This window comes from Cebidichthys violaceus, unplaced genomic scaffold, assembly GCF_023349555.1.
Source record: "Cebidichthys violaceus isolate CVI_PGR_0920_01 unplaced genomic scaffold, fCebVio1.0.p SCAF_13, whole genome shotgun sequence".
NCBI classification, from domain to species: Eukaryota; Metazoa; Chordata; class Actinopteri; order Perciformes; family Stichaeidae; genus Cebidichthys; species Cebidichthys violaceus.
The window spans coordinates 9376279-9396615 of NW_027176296.1; the positions used below are offsets into that span (position 1 = coordinate 9376279).

General features: G+C 40.1%; 1 protein-coding gene across 1 annotated transcript in view; it reads right to left on the bottom strand.

The window, feature by feature from the left end:
* LOC137870429 (collagen alpha-1(XXIV) chain-like) overlaps positions 1-20337 on the bottom strand; it is an 85057-nt gene that overhangs the window by 24977 nt on the left and 39743 nt on the right. The window contains exons 16-31 of the mRNA XM_068707684.1: positions 19978-20022; positions 19541-19594; positions 19256-19309; positions 18150-18203; positions 17078-17131; positions 16256-16309; positions 15327-15371; positions 15032-15085; positions 13940-13984; positions 10758-10811; positions 9479-9532; positions 7451-7504; positions 5417-5470; positions 3462-3515; positions 3265-3309; positions 1723-1767 (exon numbers count right to left, since the gene is read on the bottom strand). Coding sequence (XP_068563785.1) covers positions 1723-1767; positions 3265-3309; positions 3462-3515; positions 5417-5470; positions 7451-7504; positions 9479-9532; positions 10758-10811; positions 13940-13984; positions 15032-15085; positions 15327-15371; positions 16256-16309; positions 17078-17131; positions 18150-18203; positions 19256-19309; positions 19541-19594; positions 19978-20022 — 819 coding nt within the window. The remainder of the gene's footprint in view (positions 1-1722; positions 1768-3264; positions 3310-3461; positions 3516-5416; positions 5471-7450; positions 7505-9478; positions 9533-10757; positions 10812-13939; positions 13985-15031; positions 15086-15326; positions 15372-16255; positions 16310-17077; positions 17132-18149; positions 18204-19255; positions 19310-19540; positions 19595-19977; positions 20023-20337) is intronic.

Below are 20337 nucleotides of genomic sequence, written 5' to 3' on the forward strand. Positions count from 1 at the left end.
CAGCAAGCGTAATTGTCAAAAGTGTATGTTGATTTACAAGATTTTAGGGAGACAAAAAGATGTATGGAAACTGCAGTATAATACAGTGCAATGTGACGACAACCACATTCACAATCACTGACAACTGCATTGACTACAAAATTGCATTCAGCACTGAACTTAATGGGCTTTGACATCACAGATGACAAAATATTTTTTGGGACACAATAATTTTAAACTATAGAGCACAGAAATTGTGAGGAATGATAAATAACAGATTTTGATGAAGATTTCTTATCAAACACAAGATGGCGCTATGAGTCCAGAAGTGGAGAATGTAAATGCTGACCCCCTCTATAGATACAGTATGTAGTGGGCAAGTTCTGAGGAGGAGTAGATCTCCATTTAGTATCGAGCAGCAAGAGAGCAGAGAGAGAGAGAGAGAGAGAGAGAGAGAGAGAGAGAGAGAGAGAGAGAGAGAGAGAGAGAGAGAGAGAGAGCACAGGCCTGTATGTGTGTTATGAGTAATTACAAACAACCCTGAAATGTCAAATGTTAACCCAACAAATGAATAGAGAATAGAGAAAGTGGGGAGCAGCTCATTTGTTAGTGGAAACACCAAACAACTGAGTCCCACACCGGTGAGCATCCAGGTAAAGGGGCTTTTCTCTGAGTGGGAATCGTCGAATCGTCCTTTGTAAGTTCTTCCATAAATGGATGAAACAAACAGAAACACACTGTGGATATGATGATCACCATTTGACTATTAGACAGCCCACTTGAATCAGCTTTTGAATCGTTTTTTGATCGTTTTTTGTTTCTTTGCATGTTTCTACCATCTGTGGAACATCAGTTATTTCATCCTTTCGCAGTTCAAAAGCATATAAAAACTACCATCCATAATTTTTTTGATGGTAAAAGTCTGCTGGCAAAATGGTGCTTCAAAGCTGCCAAAAGTATGTCTATTGTGTGGTATTATAACAAGACACTATAGTCAATGTGTGTCCTCTGGGGTTGTTAAAGTCCCATCCAAAGTGGAGCCTGACCAATGAATCAGCTGGCTGATATCATGAACCATTATTTGCTGGATATATTGATATTGTCACACATGTCAGTGGATAGGTAACAAGAAATTGCAGTGCAGAAATGCCATAGTCATTTGTGGTCATTTAGAAACAGTTTCGCCATTACATAATTTGTCCACCAGAGAGCACTGAAAAGTTTATTTTTCAACTGTACAATGTCCTCTGCTCCATACTGTACATATTCTTTCAATAAAAACCATAAAACAATGTTTCCATATGAATGGCTTGTCTAAACTCTAAGCACTGTGAACAGTCTTAAAATCCCACACAAAGTATAATGAAGAATTACTCATTATTTCTTCAATTCAGAGGCAGGAAAGTTTCAGTTATGTTTGTATGATGTGTTCAACAATAACCTCACGACCAACACAAACCCGTTGAATAAGGGGGAATAGAAACACATTTGTTTTGATTGTGCTTTGAAAAAAAAAGCACAGTACCTTCTTTTAACTATGACAACTTCCTCTTCAGTGACTTTATGGGTCCACACTCTTAAAGATATAATTGCATACATTACGGGTCAAAGAGGATGTGGAAATGTTTTACAAGTGTGTGGTGTCTGCTGTAGTCATAGTGATGCCTCTTCCTAATGTGAAGAGGATAATTAAAGCTCTGAAAGAGATATTTGACAGTCAGTATTCAGTTAAACATGACTTACATTCTTCCCTGGAGGGCCTCTCGCTCCTGGAGTGCCAGCCTTGCCCTTCAGAAGAGAAATCATTATTTGAATGATTAAAAAGCAGTTTAAATCAACCCAACTGATTTCAATCTATTTTAAAATATTGGCAACATACTAATCTTCCATGTCTGCAAAAGCACCACTTTAAATCATGTGTTTACCAGAGATGTGCTCATTAAATCCTTGGAAATAAGTCATTCAGACGGACAAAAGCATATAAAATGACAAAGATCAATTAGTGGACTTGTCAACCAAGAGGGGGAAGCCCTACTTAAGTGTGTGTAGTTAATCTGGCCAAAAGCATTTAAATGATTTAGCACAACAAAAACACTTACAATATTTATAAATGTTATTGCTCAGACATTGACTTGTTTTGTGGAAACACATTTGCAGTTAATTGCTTTGCTAAGAGTGGATCCATAACAGTTTTACAGATTTTGATGTCAGTTAAACTTACTGTCATCAGCTCATAAATTTGCCCCCACAATAAACCATTGTACATAATGTTTTGTTTAAAGTACAATGTTATGAAGCCCTTTAAGATTTGTTTTTTGTTGGTTTTATTAGGATAATTGAGAAACATTGTCTGCGACAGCCAGACAATGGGCAAAAAAGATGGCCAAATCAATCCATTAATCCACTGTGAAATATCAACGTGCCAACTATTTGTGACACATAGTATTAGTATCACTTTTTAATTAGTGACGATGGTAGTCAATTACAAATATCTTTTTCCATCAACTACACTCAACTTAAATGACCAGCACCTAAAGAGGCATCACATACAAACACATAAGCACATACTATGCATGAACATGACATGCCCACACCTAGAGCGGCTGTGCTGATATACTTGATGTACAATTTTGGAAAAAAAACATTTCACTTAAGATCTTTTTATTGAAACAAGGTATAACAGGCAAATCTGAAGCTGGATTGCTTTCACTCAACTACATCCATTAAATACAAAGTTTATGTCCATCCTGCTACTCCTCCGCCGATATAGCTCAGGGTTCTTCTATAAAAAATGGCAGCAGTACATAATAACTGCATTTGGGAATAACCTGATACAGAGGTGAAAAGACAAACTCTGCAAATAAAAACTGATTAAAGGCTAACCAAGCTTTTACAGAGGCCCCAGGGTTATACTAGATGTGGTAATGTCTTTTCCATGAGATGAGTGTGCATCTTCAAAAGTGATGTGCATGTTAACCTAAAGGCTTCAGGAGGATGCCTCTTTATGACAATGATCATTCTTGGCTTTAGATGAATGTGACTGAATAAAAATGTCTTCTCATTTCTTAAGAGCCTGAAGCCTTCATCCGGAAATGTGCTACACATAAAATTTACAGCATCATAACTATTCAGCAGGTACGTTACAAGTATTTTAATACTTCCAAGTACAAACTTTGTAGCATGTTATTTGAGGTACTTTGCTCTTTTCCTGTCTTTCTCCAACATAAGCTAGTATAAGACGAAAGACAAAAATAAAGTCTGCATATTAATTTGAAGACTACTTACGATGAATCCCGGCTCTCCTTTTTGTCCAATGTCACCCCTTTCACCCTGCAAAGAAAAGGTATGACACATTTTGGAAAAATTTGGATGGACTAATTACTTCAACTGTAATATAATACTGTGGCTGATTTGTTGCAAAAGTACTACATTCATCCCATCTTTACATGTGATGTTTCACACAGGGTGGTGTGCATGTTTACCTTGGTGCCCTCAGGGCCTGGTTCTCCCAGTGGGCCATCTGGACCCCGGGGCCCCTATGCGAAAGCAACATGAGACACACCTTTCATCACTCAAAAAAGAATGAGCAGTACAGGCATACATCAAAGCATCATACATAAGTTGATATGTATACAGATAGCTCTGAAATAGCACTAACAGCAGTTATTAGTCTGTATTCTGTATCTGCACCACTCCCAAAAACATTCCAGAGGTTTCCCAGCAATGTACCACCACCACACAGGTAGGGTGACAGATAATAATCTGTAAATACAACCCAATACCTTTTTTCACAAGCCAATTGAACAACTGCTTATCCACAAGTTATGAAACTAATTATTACACAAAAGTTTATCTACGGCAACATTACTGGAGCAGGTAAGGTGTGTCACTGTGAGTGATCATTAAAATGGGGAAGAGGAATCAGAGATAGATAGATTAGATAAATCGGTAGCAACTCATAATTCAGAGGCGGCAGGAACTGTTTTCCCACAACGGCCAAAAACTTTAGAACTAGTGAAGATGTGTGCCAAATAGGGCAGGTGCTCACCAATTAATTCAGCTCCGGGGTATGACTTGTTCTTTTAGAGCTCAGAGGCAGAACTGATAAGAACGAGTGATAAGGTGTGCAGCAGTTTCATTTCGTTCCTTTATGTTGCATTCTGAGGTTAATCTCTAATGTGTTCAGAAAGGAATGGAGTTTATTTCTGAAATCTTTTCCAAAAGCGAGAAGGGGAATATTGTGACTTGTGAGGTGACTTGTGAGGTGATTAACCTTTTCACTGGTCTATGATGGATCATATGCTTTGACAATGGAGATAAACCCCAGATGAGGAGGTGGGTGGGATGAGGGTAACTGTATCCTACCTCAGCCAGACAGGAAATGCAACCACAGACTGACACGTGCATGGATTACAGTAAACAGCACAAGCCATGGCATGTTAAGTACTGCCACATGCTCGGCCTAAATGGAAGTGATTATGGATAAGTGACGAAGTGTGGGAAGTAGTGTGGTATTAGGTAGAACTACATTGGCTTGTTAGTGTTCCTCATCCATTTTCTTGCATTAGCTTTAGTCATGTAGCATTGTTAGGCAGTCTGTTGCTTGGGTAAAGCGCATGCAAACCATCAGTTTAGTGAGAAGATAACAGTTCATCTCACATTAATGCAGTAAAAATAAATATTCCTAGCTGTATGTGCACTGCTTATTGGTCATGTGTTTTGGCCACTGTTTAGGAACTACAGTATATTTCTATAGTATATACTGTTACAGAGATTAATGTTATAATGTATTAGTCAATAACAAAACTTGGATTCAGCATTTGCATCCCAGAAAGTAAAACAAACTCTATATTGTTTGTGCTGCTGTTGTTCACCTGTTTTTTGTTTTGTTTCTGTTTTTATATTTTAACATACCATGGAGGTCCAAACTGTTCATGTGCACAAGCACCAACACATATTATTGTGATCTGAAGACCCAGCAAGTTGGCCCAAGACACCTTAAATCCTATAATTTAAGCTGCTCTTGAATAAAAACTATTTCATTTTGCTTTTGAAGGCAACACACACAAACTGTGATACAGTCTCTATGAGTTGTATCTAATTTAAGATGATCTTTACCGCCTAACCTGAAGGTGTCATTCACCTCTCAGCCACACGATGTCTCACCAGTATTACCATGTCTATCAACATGAGATTGATGGGGTTTATGAAACAGTTTTAATTCACCTATAAAGAAGCTCAAGCCAAGTGGAGGGACAAACACATGTCTTAAATTGCTTTAAACTTTGGTTTGTGGAAATTAAGTTGTGATGCAAAACAGACTGCCAAGGGTCTGATAAGTGAAGTTTCCATGAGTTGTTGAGTTAAGGTAGGCTCACATACATATGACACAAAGGACTAGTACAACTAATGCCCCAAAGGTAAAGGTTGCTCTTACCCTCCTGCCCTTTGGCCCAGCAATGCCTGGAGTACCCCTCTGCCCCTGTAGACCCTGTGAGAAAAAATAAGATCGCCGTTGGATCGGAGAGAGAGAATAAAGATTGGAAAATCGTAGTGATTTAGCAAGGTTTTCATAGTGTTCCTTTGGCATAGTGCAGTTAGACAAACTATAAAATATAGTGTGAATATTTACACAAACTAAATAGGGCAAAACCTCTCAATGCGTCTTTTAGCCCACATCAACATTAGTCCTACTGGATGCATTACAAAGGCGTCAGCAGAACTACTGAACAATCTGCCAGCTAAAACGTACTGTTTACAAGAGTCTAAACAAAATTGTGAGAAACAGGGAAACTGATATATCAAATCACCCCCTTAAATATTATGTATTTACAAAAACCAAGAGTACTTTCCTCCAACTCAGTTTAAGGGTCCAAGTTGGTCTTGTGTTAAAGCGTTTATAATATCAAGCCAAAAAAACTGAGTAGAGAAGATGAGTAAATGCATCCAAACTTCTCAGTCCGTCAAGTACCAATTTACAACCAATTTACCAATTGACTCAATCCAAAGTCAGAGTGAGCAAAAGAAAAGAAAACATAAAGCTTGGCAAAGGCAGCTATTGAAAAAACAATATGCGTATATGGAGATGTGCAAGGTAGGGCTGAAAGGATTCCTCGAGAAATTTGAGTAACTGGATTACAAAAAAATCATCCTTCCCTTAACTCCCCCTTCCACACCAACACCGGGGCGCAGGTTTGCAATGTCGCTTATCAAAAGTGTGCATGGAGAATAACATTGAGTTACATTATGATGAATTCAAGCTTAACCCTTGTGTTGTCTTAGGGGTCAAAAATGACCCGCCACTATGTTTAACAGCTTAGGAAACCCCCTTAATGATCTTTTTTCAACTTGAAATTCAATGACTTTTCCTAGAATGACCCCAACATGAGAAAAAGTTAAACCTTGCCTTTCAAAAAAGCTGTACACCAACTGGGTGCAAATCTTGTCTTAGGGGTCATTTTTGACCCGGCAGTTATAAAATCATTTTCATACTACAGAAACCATAAAAACACACCATGCACACACACACACACACACACACACACACACACACACACACACACACACACACACACACACACACACATAATAAATTGAGATTACGTGTGCTATTGATTGAACTCAGGAAAAACAAAAACTTTCTCGCAAATGTGCAGCAACTCCGCTCCACGACCTCACACGTGACTGAAGTTCGCAGACAAAATACAAACAAGATCAGAGAGAATAATCATTTCTTGAATGCATTGTTTGCTAATGGGGAATGCGGTCAGATGCTATAAAGGTGCTGCAGATGACAGTACCCCCAGTACTCTCTTTACTGTAGCCATGAGTGCACGTTTCACTGCCCAGCAGGTCCTAGATCTGATTTATTCAGATGTCCAGGAGGAACAAGAGGACGATGATTTAGAACAGGAAGAGGTTTCTGAAGAAGAAGATAGGGAAGAATATGACCCAGAGCATGATGAATCATCTTCAGTTGAAGAAGAAATCGCCCAATTTGAAAGAGAGACATTTTTGTCAAAGAACAGAAAAATAACATGGTCCTGGTCACCAAATGACAACCAGGACAGGATGGCAGCACAACATGTCATAAGGATGACCCCAGGGCCCACAAGACATGCAGTTGCCCAGGATATCGTCTCAACACTCAGCATGTTCATCACACCAGCCATAGATTGACCTGCGTGCCTACATCGGGCTGCTAATCTTAGCAGGTGTGTATAGGTCCCAAGGCGAGGCTGCATTTGTGATGCAGAGAGTGGAAGGGCAATTTTCCATGCAACAATGCCACTGAAAGTCTTTCATACTTTCTCAAGAACGCTAATAATAATCGCGAGTCAAGACCTGCAAGGCGTGTGACAGACAAACTTGCGGCCATAAGAGAGATCTGGGAGAAGTGGATTTGTGTGCTCATCCCTATGAAAAAAACGATCACATGGTATTACAGTGTTGACGAAGGTATGACACTTACTGTTGCACCTTGCAGGCCGAAGTCCCCTGGACTTCCTGGCAACCCTGGATACCCCTTACACCAAAACAGAAATGACAAATATTATAGAAAAGTTGACAAGAAACCATGTGACAAGAAACCATGTGACTGTTCAATGGCATAGTAGTTACCATTATACACATTATTCAAATTATGCTACATTAGTGGTTCAACAATGACTTGTTAGTGTGCAGGAAAACAGCAGTGCAAGACTGTGCAGTAAAATGTTAATACATCTGTAACATCTGTGGATAGGGAATGTTCTGCAGAAATGCATTTCATATTACATTTTCTTAGAATATGCTCAAGACCCACTGGAAAAAGAGGGACAGCTGGGTCTGTGGTTCTCGTCACAGCACAACCATTCTCCTTTTGTAATAATCTATTCAGGAATAATACCACAATATCAAACAAAGTCAATGAAGACAAATGTGGCTTTGCCAGGAAATGCTAATCCCTGCAAATTGCCTTTAAACAGAAACAGAACTTCATGAAATTATCATTGTCATCTGTGGTGATACAGCCCAAAGTCAAACTGCCACTCCTCACTAAAGTGGCTTAGTTTTAGCACAAACTGGTTCACACAAATCCCCATAACTCCTTGAATATGTCACAAAGCTCTCTTTTGCTCTCTCAGTCAAACATGCACAGACACACTAGCAGTGATTCAATCATCTAACTATTCAGCCAGGCAGCCACCAAATTAGTCACCCTCTTTTCCAGCCAGCCAATCAGCCAGGCTGCTAGCCAGCTAGGTCAGGACTGGGGCCCAAAGCCACAGACATTGAGTTAATCCAAGGCCCCAGGACAGTGAGGGGTGCAGGACACCCTCTCTCATGCAGCAGTACGGAAGACAGCGGAGACAATGCTGTCCACTGGAAAGCAGCATTTTTTTTTCTCTATAGAATCAATAGTGTCAAAATCATTTTCATGACAACACATTTTCCAGAGTAGTGTGTGGGTTAATGTTGTAACATTTACTCGCTTTTAACCTGCAAATACAAAACCATTTATCAAACCCAATTTACATAAAGTATGGATTTAGGGCAATACAACAGACAAATCACAATGAGTTACTATTTTTGTGCAAAAGTCTCTGTTTGTCGCAATGGACCACTCTCGTCCAGCAAGATATTTTTTGGGGTATTGAAGAGTTGGTGTAGTCCCTAAAAATGTTTACACCTTCAATAAGACACAAGATTACTCACTCTGGCATTTGAAACCGCTTTAAGATTGGACAAATGTGCTTTTCCTGTTCCACTTGCCATTAAAAATCTCCAAATTCAAATTACAACACAGACATTTGTCATTCTGTCAAAGATGAGACAAAACTGAATGCTGCTGGGGCCCTTTACTGTCACAATGAGGTACAAACTGGGATTGAGTGATACTGACCCGCCTCTTGTTCAGACTGATAAACCAAACAACATTGTTTCAGTTAGTTAGATTTATCACAGGTCTCAGTAACAGAGGATTGACAAATAATTTTAGGGCGACAAAGAGACATCACAGACAGAGAACACCAAAAGGTATTGCATCAAATCCAAATACAGTATCTATAAAATATATATATACATACCAGATTGAGTGATCCAAAAGAGTCACTCAAATAAAAGCTGTTTTTATTTTTATTTTCAGCATTACATTATTATGGAAAAAACAATTAGACACAGCTGAAATATGAAGATTTATATCTACAAAAGTTGCAACATTGAGTGGTTTAAAACCTTTAAGGCCGAGTGAGTCTGCTTTCATTTCCATGAAATAAACATTGCAGCTAAAAAACATCTGCCAAAGATTACAGCCCAAATTGTTCAGTGGTTCAGCTTTATACTAATCATCCTTCGACATTAGTTACTGAACAATGTATTGAAGCTTGGGTAGGCTGTTATATAGCTTTGCTGATTTCTTGGAAATCCTTTTTTCCTTTTGTACACTATGACTCTGGGGTTTACCACCTCTCAGACAAGAAGCAGAGCTCTGCAGTATATCCTGTGTGACTGCACTTACCATTGGCCCCTTCTCTCCGACTGGACCTGTTGGACCCGCTGGTCCTCGGTCGCCCTAGGGGGAGAAAAATACAGAAAGAGAGCTGATTATTAAACTTTGACCTGAAAGCTAAACACACACACAAAAAAAAAAAAAACACAGCCTCACAAACCCGTTTCCTAATAAAAAGCCATGAAACTCGAGAGCAGCTTCTCAAATGCAGAAGGTTAGATTGACACCTGGTTGAGGGAAGTTTAAAGCCAGCAGGTACTTTGAAACATAGTTGGTGGCATATTGCGTTAAGCAAAGGTAACCCAGGGTGAGCAGTAAAGCTGCCTAGGTCTCCACTCTAACAACACTTGTGTCGGTCATGCTTTAATCCTTCTTGAACTGTGTTACATTCATGACTGTACAAGTATACTTCTAGTTCTTTCACTTCTATCAAACCGTGAGAAAAGTAGTTTTAAGGCTCTATATTGGAAAGAAAAGTCTAATCCAGAGATTGATATTATACAATATATAATGTAAAAGGAATTTGGGGGCTGTCAAGGTATGGCTGGTGCTGACAGATTGAACCAGGAGAAGGATTTCATGTGAGAGGGGGCGGAGGGCAAGCAAGAGTCTGACAAGCAGACGGCCTCCCATCACCAGAACATGTTCTGACACACAGCTTATAGATAGGAAGGGAAGGGGAACAGGTTGAGATAGAGACAGGAACAGTAGGGAAAATAGGGAAGTTGTTTTTGGAGAACTGTCAATAATCAAAATCCAGACTTTTTAAATAATTTCACTTGAGCAGAGCCAATTCAAATATTTTATTTTAAACTGAGAGCGAAGTAATGGGAACCAAACATGGATAAAGCCTCAGGGCCTCTCCAGATTACATCATGAGTATTTTAACAAGACTTGGCTGTGTGGTGCTATCCTTTTTCATATGTTTTATGACTGCATATGCAGTAGTATATACTGAATATATGTCAGCGCAGCACATGTCTAATGACACCATTTAGGAACAAATACACTTTTCTGCCATAAACCGGAATCTCCTGAATTAACCTTATAATTACTTGCTTCTGCAGGGGGGAGGATGAATGAGGGGCAGTAATGGTGACATGGCTTTGACTTTATTGTTATTGATGTGGATTTGAAAGTGTTGAGTATTTATCAAAGCATGTGTTCTGGGCCCTCTGGGGCCTAAAGCCATGGCTGCTTAACACAGCCCAAATTACAGGGGTCTGCCACTGACAGGCAACTAGCTGATGCTGACTGACAGCCTAATGACAGAAAACACACTCCTTACCTTTTCACCAGGAACTCCCATCACACCAGCTATCCCAATGATGCCTAGTGGACCCTGGAGAGGAGAGGAGAGGAGAGGAGAGGAGAGGAGAGGAGAGGAGAGGAGAGGACATAAGGAGAAAGTATGTTAGTATGAGGGCCTGGTTCATCCATTAAATGGTTATTTTGCAACAAACCCGCAGGTTTAATATCATTTAAATTATTCACAATATAAATTTACAGACAATCCCTGCTTCAGTTTAAAGTAAGACAGAAAAACAAAGCAAAAGCAGATGACACATCAATATTTGCCAGTGACCATTGAATACTATTATTGATTCAAAAACTGTTTTACAGTCCATGTTGATTTGAAAATAAAGGATTTTTCAACAAAGCTAGCTATATAAATCTTGGTATGTTCTGAAGCTTTTGTGAATCGTGGAACTTAACTATTATACTAACTATTTATTGTGCACAATATCAACGATTGGGAATTTACCAGGGGCGTGGTAGCATCACAGCGTAAAGTAAATCAATGCAGCTGGCCCCCAAAAGTCACAAACTACTTCCCCTCATGGGGAAAAGAACAGCTAATGTAAATATGAGGGTTATTGGAGGATCTTAACCACTTCCAGATCAGTCGTCTGGGACAGGATCTGTGGTCTGGACCAGTGCCAACCTCTCCACTGGACAATCTGGAGCTTCAGACCAAATGTAAGACTTGGTTTCGGCTGGGTCAACATTCAGCCAGAAAGGGCAGCTGTACAGTACTTTTTGAAATCCTGTCATCGTGTTTAAATTTTCTATGAAAGTAAAACAAAACGTAGCGTAACTTTGTGGGACAATAGTAAAAGTATGAGGAGTGGCCAATTAACGGAGTAACATGCACTTATCACAAGCCAGACCAAGCCGCAATAATGCAAGTACACAGCACCACAGCATGTGCACTAAAGCCACCGGGACACTGCAAGCTCCCACAACATCTGAACCTAACTGGGTTATTGTAATAATTCATATGACTGCCCAATTACAGACCACTGTCTCACTTCTGGCCAACCACAAAAGCCAGCGTGGTCAGACTGCGGCTCCCTCTGGTTGTGAGGGACAATTTCCATTGCTGCGCTTCCTCCTTGCAAAATGAGTTATTCCCATAATTAAAAGGTTACCCGATTCTACATGACTGCTAATCTTATGTTATTGTTATTTACTTTTATTCTTTTCTTTTTTTGAATCCCTCTATGTGTTTAGAGGACGAGAATGAAAGCAAGAGTCAGAGAGGGAAAGACGGACAAAAAGAAACTGAGTGTAACATAACAGATGGATAAAGTGAGTGCAACAAAGTGAAAGAAAAGAAACAGACCACTAAGATAAACAGTGAGAATGTGTTCCATTTGCTTTTCTATAACTCAGCTAGAAAGGCTGACAGCCTCAAAAGTGTTACTCATGTATCATCTCCCAAACAGTATTATCCTGTTGGATGCAAGTAAAGCAGTTGAGCGACGGATTAGTAGCAGAGTGTCTGTGAAGGGATGCAGCCTGCAGGCATGGGAACAGGAGCTCTAAATGGACCTCAAATCCTGTAATTGGGAGACGAATGTGGTACAATGTGGTACAATGTGGTACACCGTATTATTTAACAAGGAAATTGTTTTAAAGGGGTTTCCATGTTACAGGGACTTGATGTTGGAGCTTTTACAACACTGTTTGAAGGCGATCGGGTTTCTCAGACACAGCTTGGGTTACAAAAGTGCTGGTATAACCATTAAACTTACAGTTAGAGAAGAAAGACAGCCCAAGTCACTTATAGTTTAGAGTATTAAGGTTCTCCCTCACTCGTGCCTTTTTCCTGTGCACACATGCAAGTACACACTGAGTCCCTGACATTAAAATCAAAGCACAGAGGTTGACATGTCGACTATATTTCTAAGCACACCTTTGGTTGCCTTTGGTAATTGAGGACTGATACATGTTTTATTAACCATGGACTGGAGGTTGAGTTCAAAATGAAACACTCCTCAGTCAATCTAAATTGGCTAAAATAAACTAAACTGTAAAAACATCCAGTAAAATTTCACTTGAAACTGTTCATGAGAGGCCTCGTGGTCATACGGTTGTACCAGATAAAGGCAGATGGCCTACAGCCTCCTTGCATCGACCCTGGATTAACCTGCACTATCCAAAAACAGTCTTACACATCTCATTTATTTAGAAAGTGATGTAATGGCATTCATTAAAGCCTCCATATGTCTTTGAGGTTTTTTTTTCTCTGCATAGCCCCATGTCTCCTCCTTGGCTTCAAAGGCCCCTCTACTCAGTACGTGCTTAATCCCTCTCATATGTGCACTGCAGCAACACAGTCCAACATGGCCCACTTGGTTGCTTCCACTATGAACAGAATGCAAATATTAACATTAAGGGGCCTCCGGGAAGGACGGACATACTTTGGATGTTCAGAGCAGTTGTGTACTTTAACAAAGGGGATACATGCCCCAACAATTCTCTCCAGTAGTTGTGCTGGGTATAAAACATTAACTGAAGCAGAAAGAAATACACATGTAACTGGGATTTTACAGTTAATTGATACAACAATCCTAACACAGGTGTTTTGGGACACTTGCAAAGCCACTTGATGGACAAAGACCAACATCTTTTTGGTACAATGTTTTCAACTTAAGTTAAAGACAGCATATGACAACATGCACCATAAGTATGATTCTTTGGCGAGACCAGACGTCAAACACCCTTTGCAGGATTTGCGCCATAAACAAGTGTGTAACCCAAATAAGGTGACTTCCACAGAGGATGTCTGATTGGTGTTCCATTTGTTCTACTGTGGGGGCCGATTTCATGATGAGAACACTATTTGGTGGTGAGAGAGGCTCCAAATATCTCTAAATGTTTAAAGTGGATCAGGAAAACAGCAAGACATCAGAAAATGCTCCTGTTACTTCCTCCACAGTTGCCACACTGGGAGGTTTAATTCACTTGTGGAAACACTACATCATTATCTCAATGTAACATGTACATTAATCTTTAAGCAAACTATTAAAACATTCAAGGACAGGAACTCAAGCTAATAAAAGCTACAGCACAGACTCCACAATGACACTCTTAAAAGGGGTTTAATGAGAAGCTACTAATCGACAGCAGGAGGGCTGTTAATTAATGTCAGTCCTGTACATTTCAACTGCAAAAGCAACTTACTTGTGGTCCGATTTTTCCAACATTTCCCATGTCCCCTTTCTCTCCCTGAAAGCAGAAAACATCAAACAGTGTGCTGGTTAGCTTCCTGTAATTAAAGAGATCTCTGTCACCATCCTGCCCTGCTACTGGCACAGGACTCAGCATAGTACAAGAGTTAAAAGGAGCACACACACAGATTGGATGTGACTGTAAATTAATTTTGTGCTGCTTCTCCTTGTGGTTTGCCAATGTGTATTATGATAGCCCTGGAAGAAATACATTTCTCTCCTAATTAAAAGCATGTTTACAACACAGTAAATCTAGGCTTGGAATAAATGGGTCAGAAACATGGTGATACTGGCAAGCACTAGACAAAATAATAAAATCTTGAAACACATGACACCGTGATGATGGCACTGCATTTGTGGTTTGCACAAAAGTCAATTTCAACCAATAAAAATGGGTGAGGATCAAGTCGGGAATGCTGTGGTATGCTGAAGTAAAAAACTGCAAAACAAACTGACAGTTAAATAAAACATAAGACTGAGTGTTAGTGTTCATCAAGATGGAGGCTGTTCTGGTAAAGTAGCTAAAGTAGACGATTTTCATTTGTTTCGACTCATAGGTCTACAACAATCTGAATGGCAGGAAGCTAACAAGAACAAAAATAAGGCCAGTGCAATCTATTACAACACATACAGAGGCATTCTTTTCATTTCTCTTAATTTCTCAATGTCTACTAGGTAGAATAGTGTTTGTCTGAATAGTTCAACTGTAATGTGGTAATGAAAAAAGAAGGCCAATCTAAGCACAAACCTACCTACTTATTTTAGAACACATTTTAGAAATTAACCCTGAACCAACTCTGTACCAAAAGCAGACAAGTTAAGATTATTTCTGAATCAAAGTGGTTTATGGTTTACAATGGAAAATACCTTACTTGTTCATTCTCAAGCAAAATAAATATACAAATAAAAATGCTATGATTACAATAGAGACACTAAACATTAAATTGATCAGAGGTTCATCCTACAACCTATTTTTCAAGTCCACAAATGCATATTAACAAATTTTTGTATATGGCATGATACAGTGTTACAGAACGAGACTCACCTCTAAACCGTCCGGGCCAGGTTCACCTATGTAGCCTTTCCTTCCAGGTCTCCCCTTTAAAAAGAGAGACAGAGAGACAGAGAGACAGACAGACAGACAGACACACACACACACACGTAATGATCAAAAGATTGCAAAGCTTATAATGTATTTATCACATCTCATGCCAGCTGCTTCCTGAGAGAATATCTAAGCAAATAGTTTCATTCAAACCACCTGCAAAAGGCTAATTTTGTGTGCATGTCTCTCTTTGTGTATCTGTGTATATGACGTATGTGAATCTTGGAGTTCTTACGGTAGGGCCAGCGCTGCCAGGTGGACCGAGTGGTCCTTCATCACCCTGCAGAAACATAGTATAGTTCATCATACACAAATATTTGCAAACATAAACACACACACAAACACATGCTCACATATACACGGCAGAATCCAATTGACAAGTAAATACAGCTGGCACACCAAAACACACATAGAAATGCACACACAGTAAAGTTACCATTCCATTTTCATTACTTCTAACTCTCAGCTTCCCTCATTCACTGTGCTGCCCCAACTTCTGAAACCAAACCTATGTCACTGGTTACAGCTACAGTTAGATAAATGTAATTGACTTTGTAGTAGTACTCAAGAACAGAACTTAAGTGAATATACTTTTTACATTCCACTTCTATACTTTCAGGTATCAAACAGCTTTGTCTCTGCAGTCTATCTGAGGTGCTGTGACCCATACTAGGAAAGTGTGTGTGTGTGTGTGTGTGTGTGTGTGTGTGTGTGTGTGTGTGTGTGTGTGTGTGTGTGTGTGTGTGTGAGGAGAGTACATTGGCCAACTACCAGGTTTGGCTGTATCATCTAGCACAATAGAAAAGTGTGTGTGTGTGTATGTTGTACACCTTCCAAAGGCTTCTGTTCCTTTTTTCCAGAGCTGGAAAAGTTTCAGCCTTGTTTTTATAAGCACCCAATGATGAATCATGACTTCACCCAGCGGAACATGCCCTGAGAGTTATGGTATTGAAAAAAACTCCCACTAGGATCTAAGCTTCAACTGTTTGAGATATGACCATGACTAAATGAGAAGTATTGTGTTGGTTAATCATGGCTTTAAGTTAATCTTGACTAATGATCCAATGGAAATCTCTTCAAGAGCCATATTTTCCACTTTTCTGTATCAGTGAGTCAAGAACCGAGCAGACGTGTGGGATTAAGTAAAATGTTGAATTGTCTCACCTGTGTTCCCTGTGGTCCTGGCGGGCCTTGGGGCCCTCTGGCACCCTGCAAACCCTGAAACACAGCCAAATGCATGAATTCAGTTGGATGACTTAAACCGGTGGATCGCCCACTCCGGGTAGGGAATGAGTCCTTACCCTAAGTGAAGGAGTTCAAGTACCTCGGGGTCTTGTTCGCGAATGAGGGAACAATGGAACGTGAGATTGGCTGGAGAATCGGAGCAGCTGGGGCGGTATTGCAGTCGCTCTACCGCACCGTTCTGACAAAAAGAGAGCTGAGCCGCAAGGCAAAGCTCTCTATCTACCGGGCAATCTTCGTTCCTACCCTCACCTATGGTCATGTGGACTGGGTCATGACCGAAAGAATCGCGGGTACAAGCGGCCGAAATGGTTTTCCTCAGGAGGGTGGCTGGCATCTCCCTTAGAGATAGAGTGAGAAGTTCAGTCATCTGTGAGGGACTCGGAGTAGAGCCGCTGCTCCTTTGCGTGGAAAGGAGCCAGTTGAGGTGGTTCGGGCATCTGGTGAGGATGCCACCTGGGCGCTTCCCTAGGGAGGTGTTCCAGGCACGACCAGCTGGGAGGAGACCCCGAGGGAGGCCCAGGACCAGGTGGAGGGACTATATCTCCAAACTGGCCTGGGAGCGCCTCGGGATCCCCCAGTCAGAGATGGCTGATGTGGCTCGGGAAAGGGAAGTTTGGGGTCCCCTGCTGGAGCTGTTTCCCCAGCGACCCGATCCCGGATAAGCGGTTGAAGATGAGATGAGATGAGACTTAAACAAATGGCTGGCTGTACAGAGAGAAAGAGTGAGAGATGCTGTCTTACCTTTGGTCCAGGTGGACCATTGGGCCCTGGTACTCCAATGTCCCCAGGAAATCCCTTTCAAAAACAGGAGGAGAGATAAATTATCATCATTATATGTTATTATTTCACCTGTCATGATGAGTCACATGACTTATTGGTGGAGTTTGATTCCACACAGAAAATGAACTCATTACATCTCTGTCTAAATTACAGGAGGGGTAGAATTATACTGCATTTATAAAGGCAGGTATGGAGTAGGCCTATTTATTGGCCTATGTTGATGTGCTACAGCAGCTTCTCTTTGCAAATTACTGAAGGCATCCTGCATGAATCTGTATTAGGCAGACACAGGGGTGAGGTCTTTCTTGAGAGTATAGGAAGACTTATTGCAAACTGATATAAAGATGGTGATGGATTGCTACTGAGCAGATAGAGGCTGAATACCTTCAGGCACTCCTGCCATGACACAATTACTCATTTTAGAAAGTTACACCTGTGAGCTGTGGCCTATGTGACTTATGGTCATGTTGCACTCCTGACCGCAGCGTGTCTTTGGCATTTTCCATGCTTTCCACATATGCTAGCATCAACAATGACCTCTTTGACAAAAGGTGAAATATTCTACGTCAAAGGCACAAACGTGCTGGAGGGAGATGCCACAATAGTAAAAGCACAAGATTCATCTTGTTATATATTGAGTACTGCAGCATATTTTAGCGCTAGTAAGACGAGTTGGTTAATGTTTCACACTCGTATTATGTCAATATAGGTGAACAATGAATAATTGAACTATTCCAGTGTGTCTAGGTAACATTTCAATTTGTTTTTGTTTCTTAAATTTGTTATTATTATGAAACGGCGTAGAATAGTGTAAAATGAAATAAAAGGACTAAAAGTCTAAATACCAACTAACAGCTCCCATAGGCCTCAAACATCACACCATACAACACAATGTTAGATGGAATGGATACTTACTGATGTACTGTAGGGAGCATACTGACTATACTGATTTACTGTTCTCAGATCCATCTCAACAAAATACTTTTTAACATTTAATCCTTTATCAAGATAGTTGCCGATGTGCATGTCCTACCTCTGGTCCTGGAGGTCCATGTGGTCCCTGTGCACCAATCTCGCCAATTTTACCCTGTTTAAAATACAGAGAACACGTCTTAATTATTATGTGTTCATTCTGTCACCATTTAGGTAATGTATTTCTGTATTGTATTTCTTCAACATGAAATTGAGTATAGATGTGACTGTGTTCTTATAGCCATTTGATATGATGCTTAATCACACTGATGGTTGTAGAGCAACAACAAACTAAGCACCAATCAGTCACAACATGATGCTGCATGTACACTTGCTATCAGGCATCAACACTAAACTCTCGCTCTCTCTCTCTCTCTCTCTCTCTCTCTCTCTCTCTCTCTCTCTCTCTCTCTCTCTCTCTCTCTCTCTCTCTTTCTCTCTCAAGTAATGCTTGCTGGCTTGCTCGCTTAGTATGCATTGTGTGGGCATGTGGTGCAGCTGCATTTGCAAAACTATGGACAAGAAAGCTGTTTTCCTGAAAACAATACTGAATTAATTAAGTTTGGATAAACTTTAACACTGTGTGGTAGTACACCACATCTTTTTCTTCTTCTTAAAATTATACTGTAGTGAACACTGCGGTTATTCTGTTTCTTCAGAGGACTGTGGTAACTTAACAGCTGATGCTGCATCGGAACTAGGTGCTCTGGAATAGGACAGCATCTGGACTTTTTTATTCAGTATTCCACCATGAAAAGAGAGAGACATCAATTCACAATAATGTAGGCTTCTTTCTTCCCTCATTGGAACTCACTAACAGCAAGTGCTCAATAAAGATGATGTGTTGTGAAGGTGACAGAGTTTACTTCAGTTTACACATAACAAATATAGATTCCCGATCTCATTGTGGCACACTGTGTTTACTTGGCTTTGTATATAAAACCTGTACAAAACCTGCACAACATGGCAAGCGCACGCGCACACACACACACACACACACACACACACACACACACACACACACACACACATACATCCAAAATAAAAATACAGAATAAAATATATAAATATAAAAACACACACAAACACGCAAATAAATACACCTTCAGGAATTTCTACACATGCACCCTTGGCTGCAGAAACACATACACACTCACACTCACATACCGGTGGTCCAGGTTTCCCTTTTGGCCCAGTAGGACCAGGTGCACCTGCAACACCCTGAAAAAAAGAGATATAACACTGCATGAATTGTAAAAGTATTATCAAGTGACATGTTCTCGACAAAGCATGAGTATTTATACTAATGATGTCATGATCTATAGGCGTGGGAACAAAATATTGAATTCTCTTTTTAAAAATTACTGGTAACAACAGTTCCATGCACATAATGTTCAAATGGTGGGCATCTGTGTTTTACTTAAAATCTTACTTGTGTGACGGGAGACGTACCTTATCACCTTGGTACCCCATCTCTCCAGGTTCGCCCATGTGTCCCACTTCACCCTGAATTTCACAGTATCATACAGAGATTTAACACAACACTAGTCTGCCACAGTGATCACAGTATGGCCATACAGTAGATAAAAAAGATGTACCTGTAAATAATGTATATACTGTATACATAACAATATCATGCAGCAACACTTGTAAACTTTCAAGGTAAGTTGCCGTTAAAATTCTGTTTGAATATCACAAAAAATAAAATACACATTTGGAGCAATATCAATTTCTTACATAAAGAACTGTTAACATCCTCTGTCTACTATTATGTTATTCAATTTGAGTTCATAGTGGCTGCATTATCCAAATGTTAACAGGATGTGAGCTGGGCTACTACTGACACATTACACACAGATACACTGCAATAATATAAATATTTAGATCACCTTATCACCTTTCAATCCAGGCAGGCCGGCTGGTCCTGCTGGGCCCTGCCACAGGAAGAGGAAAGAAGGGAATAATAGAAGAATCAGTCCATTAATGAGAAGAGAAGAAAGGAAAAATGTTTGTAAGGAATCAGTGACTTCAGTGACAGAATATGTTTTGAAGCAGGAATTTGAAATTAAGTGAAGTCAAGGAGGGGGCTGGTGGATGATACAAATTGACATTATGGCAAATGTTTGGAAATGTATTTTTGTCTTTGTCTTTATATATTTTGACAGGCCAAAAAATGTATATATGGTGGTGCTAGATTTATGATGTGGAGTTACATACAGTGGATACTTTAGATAGCTCAGTGATTTGAC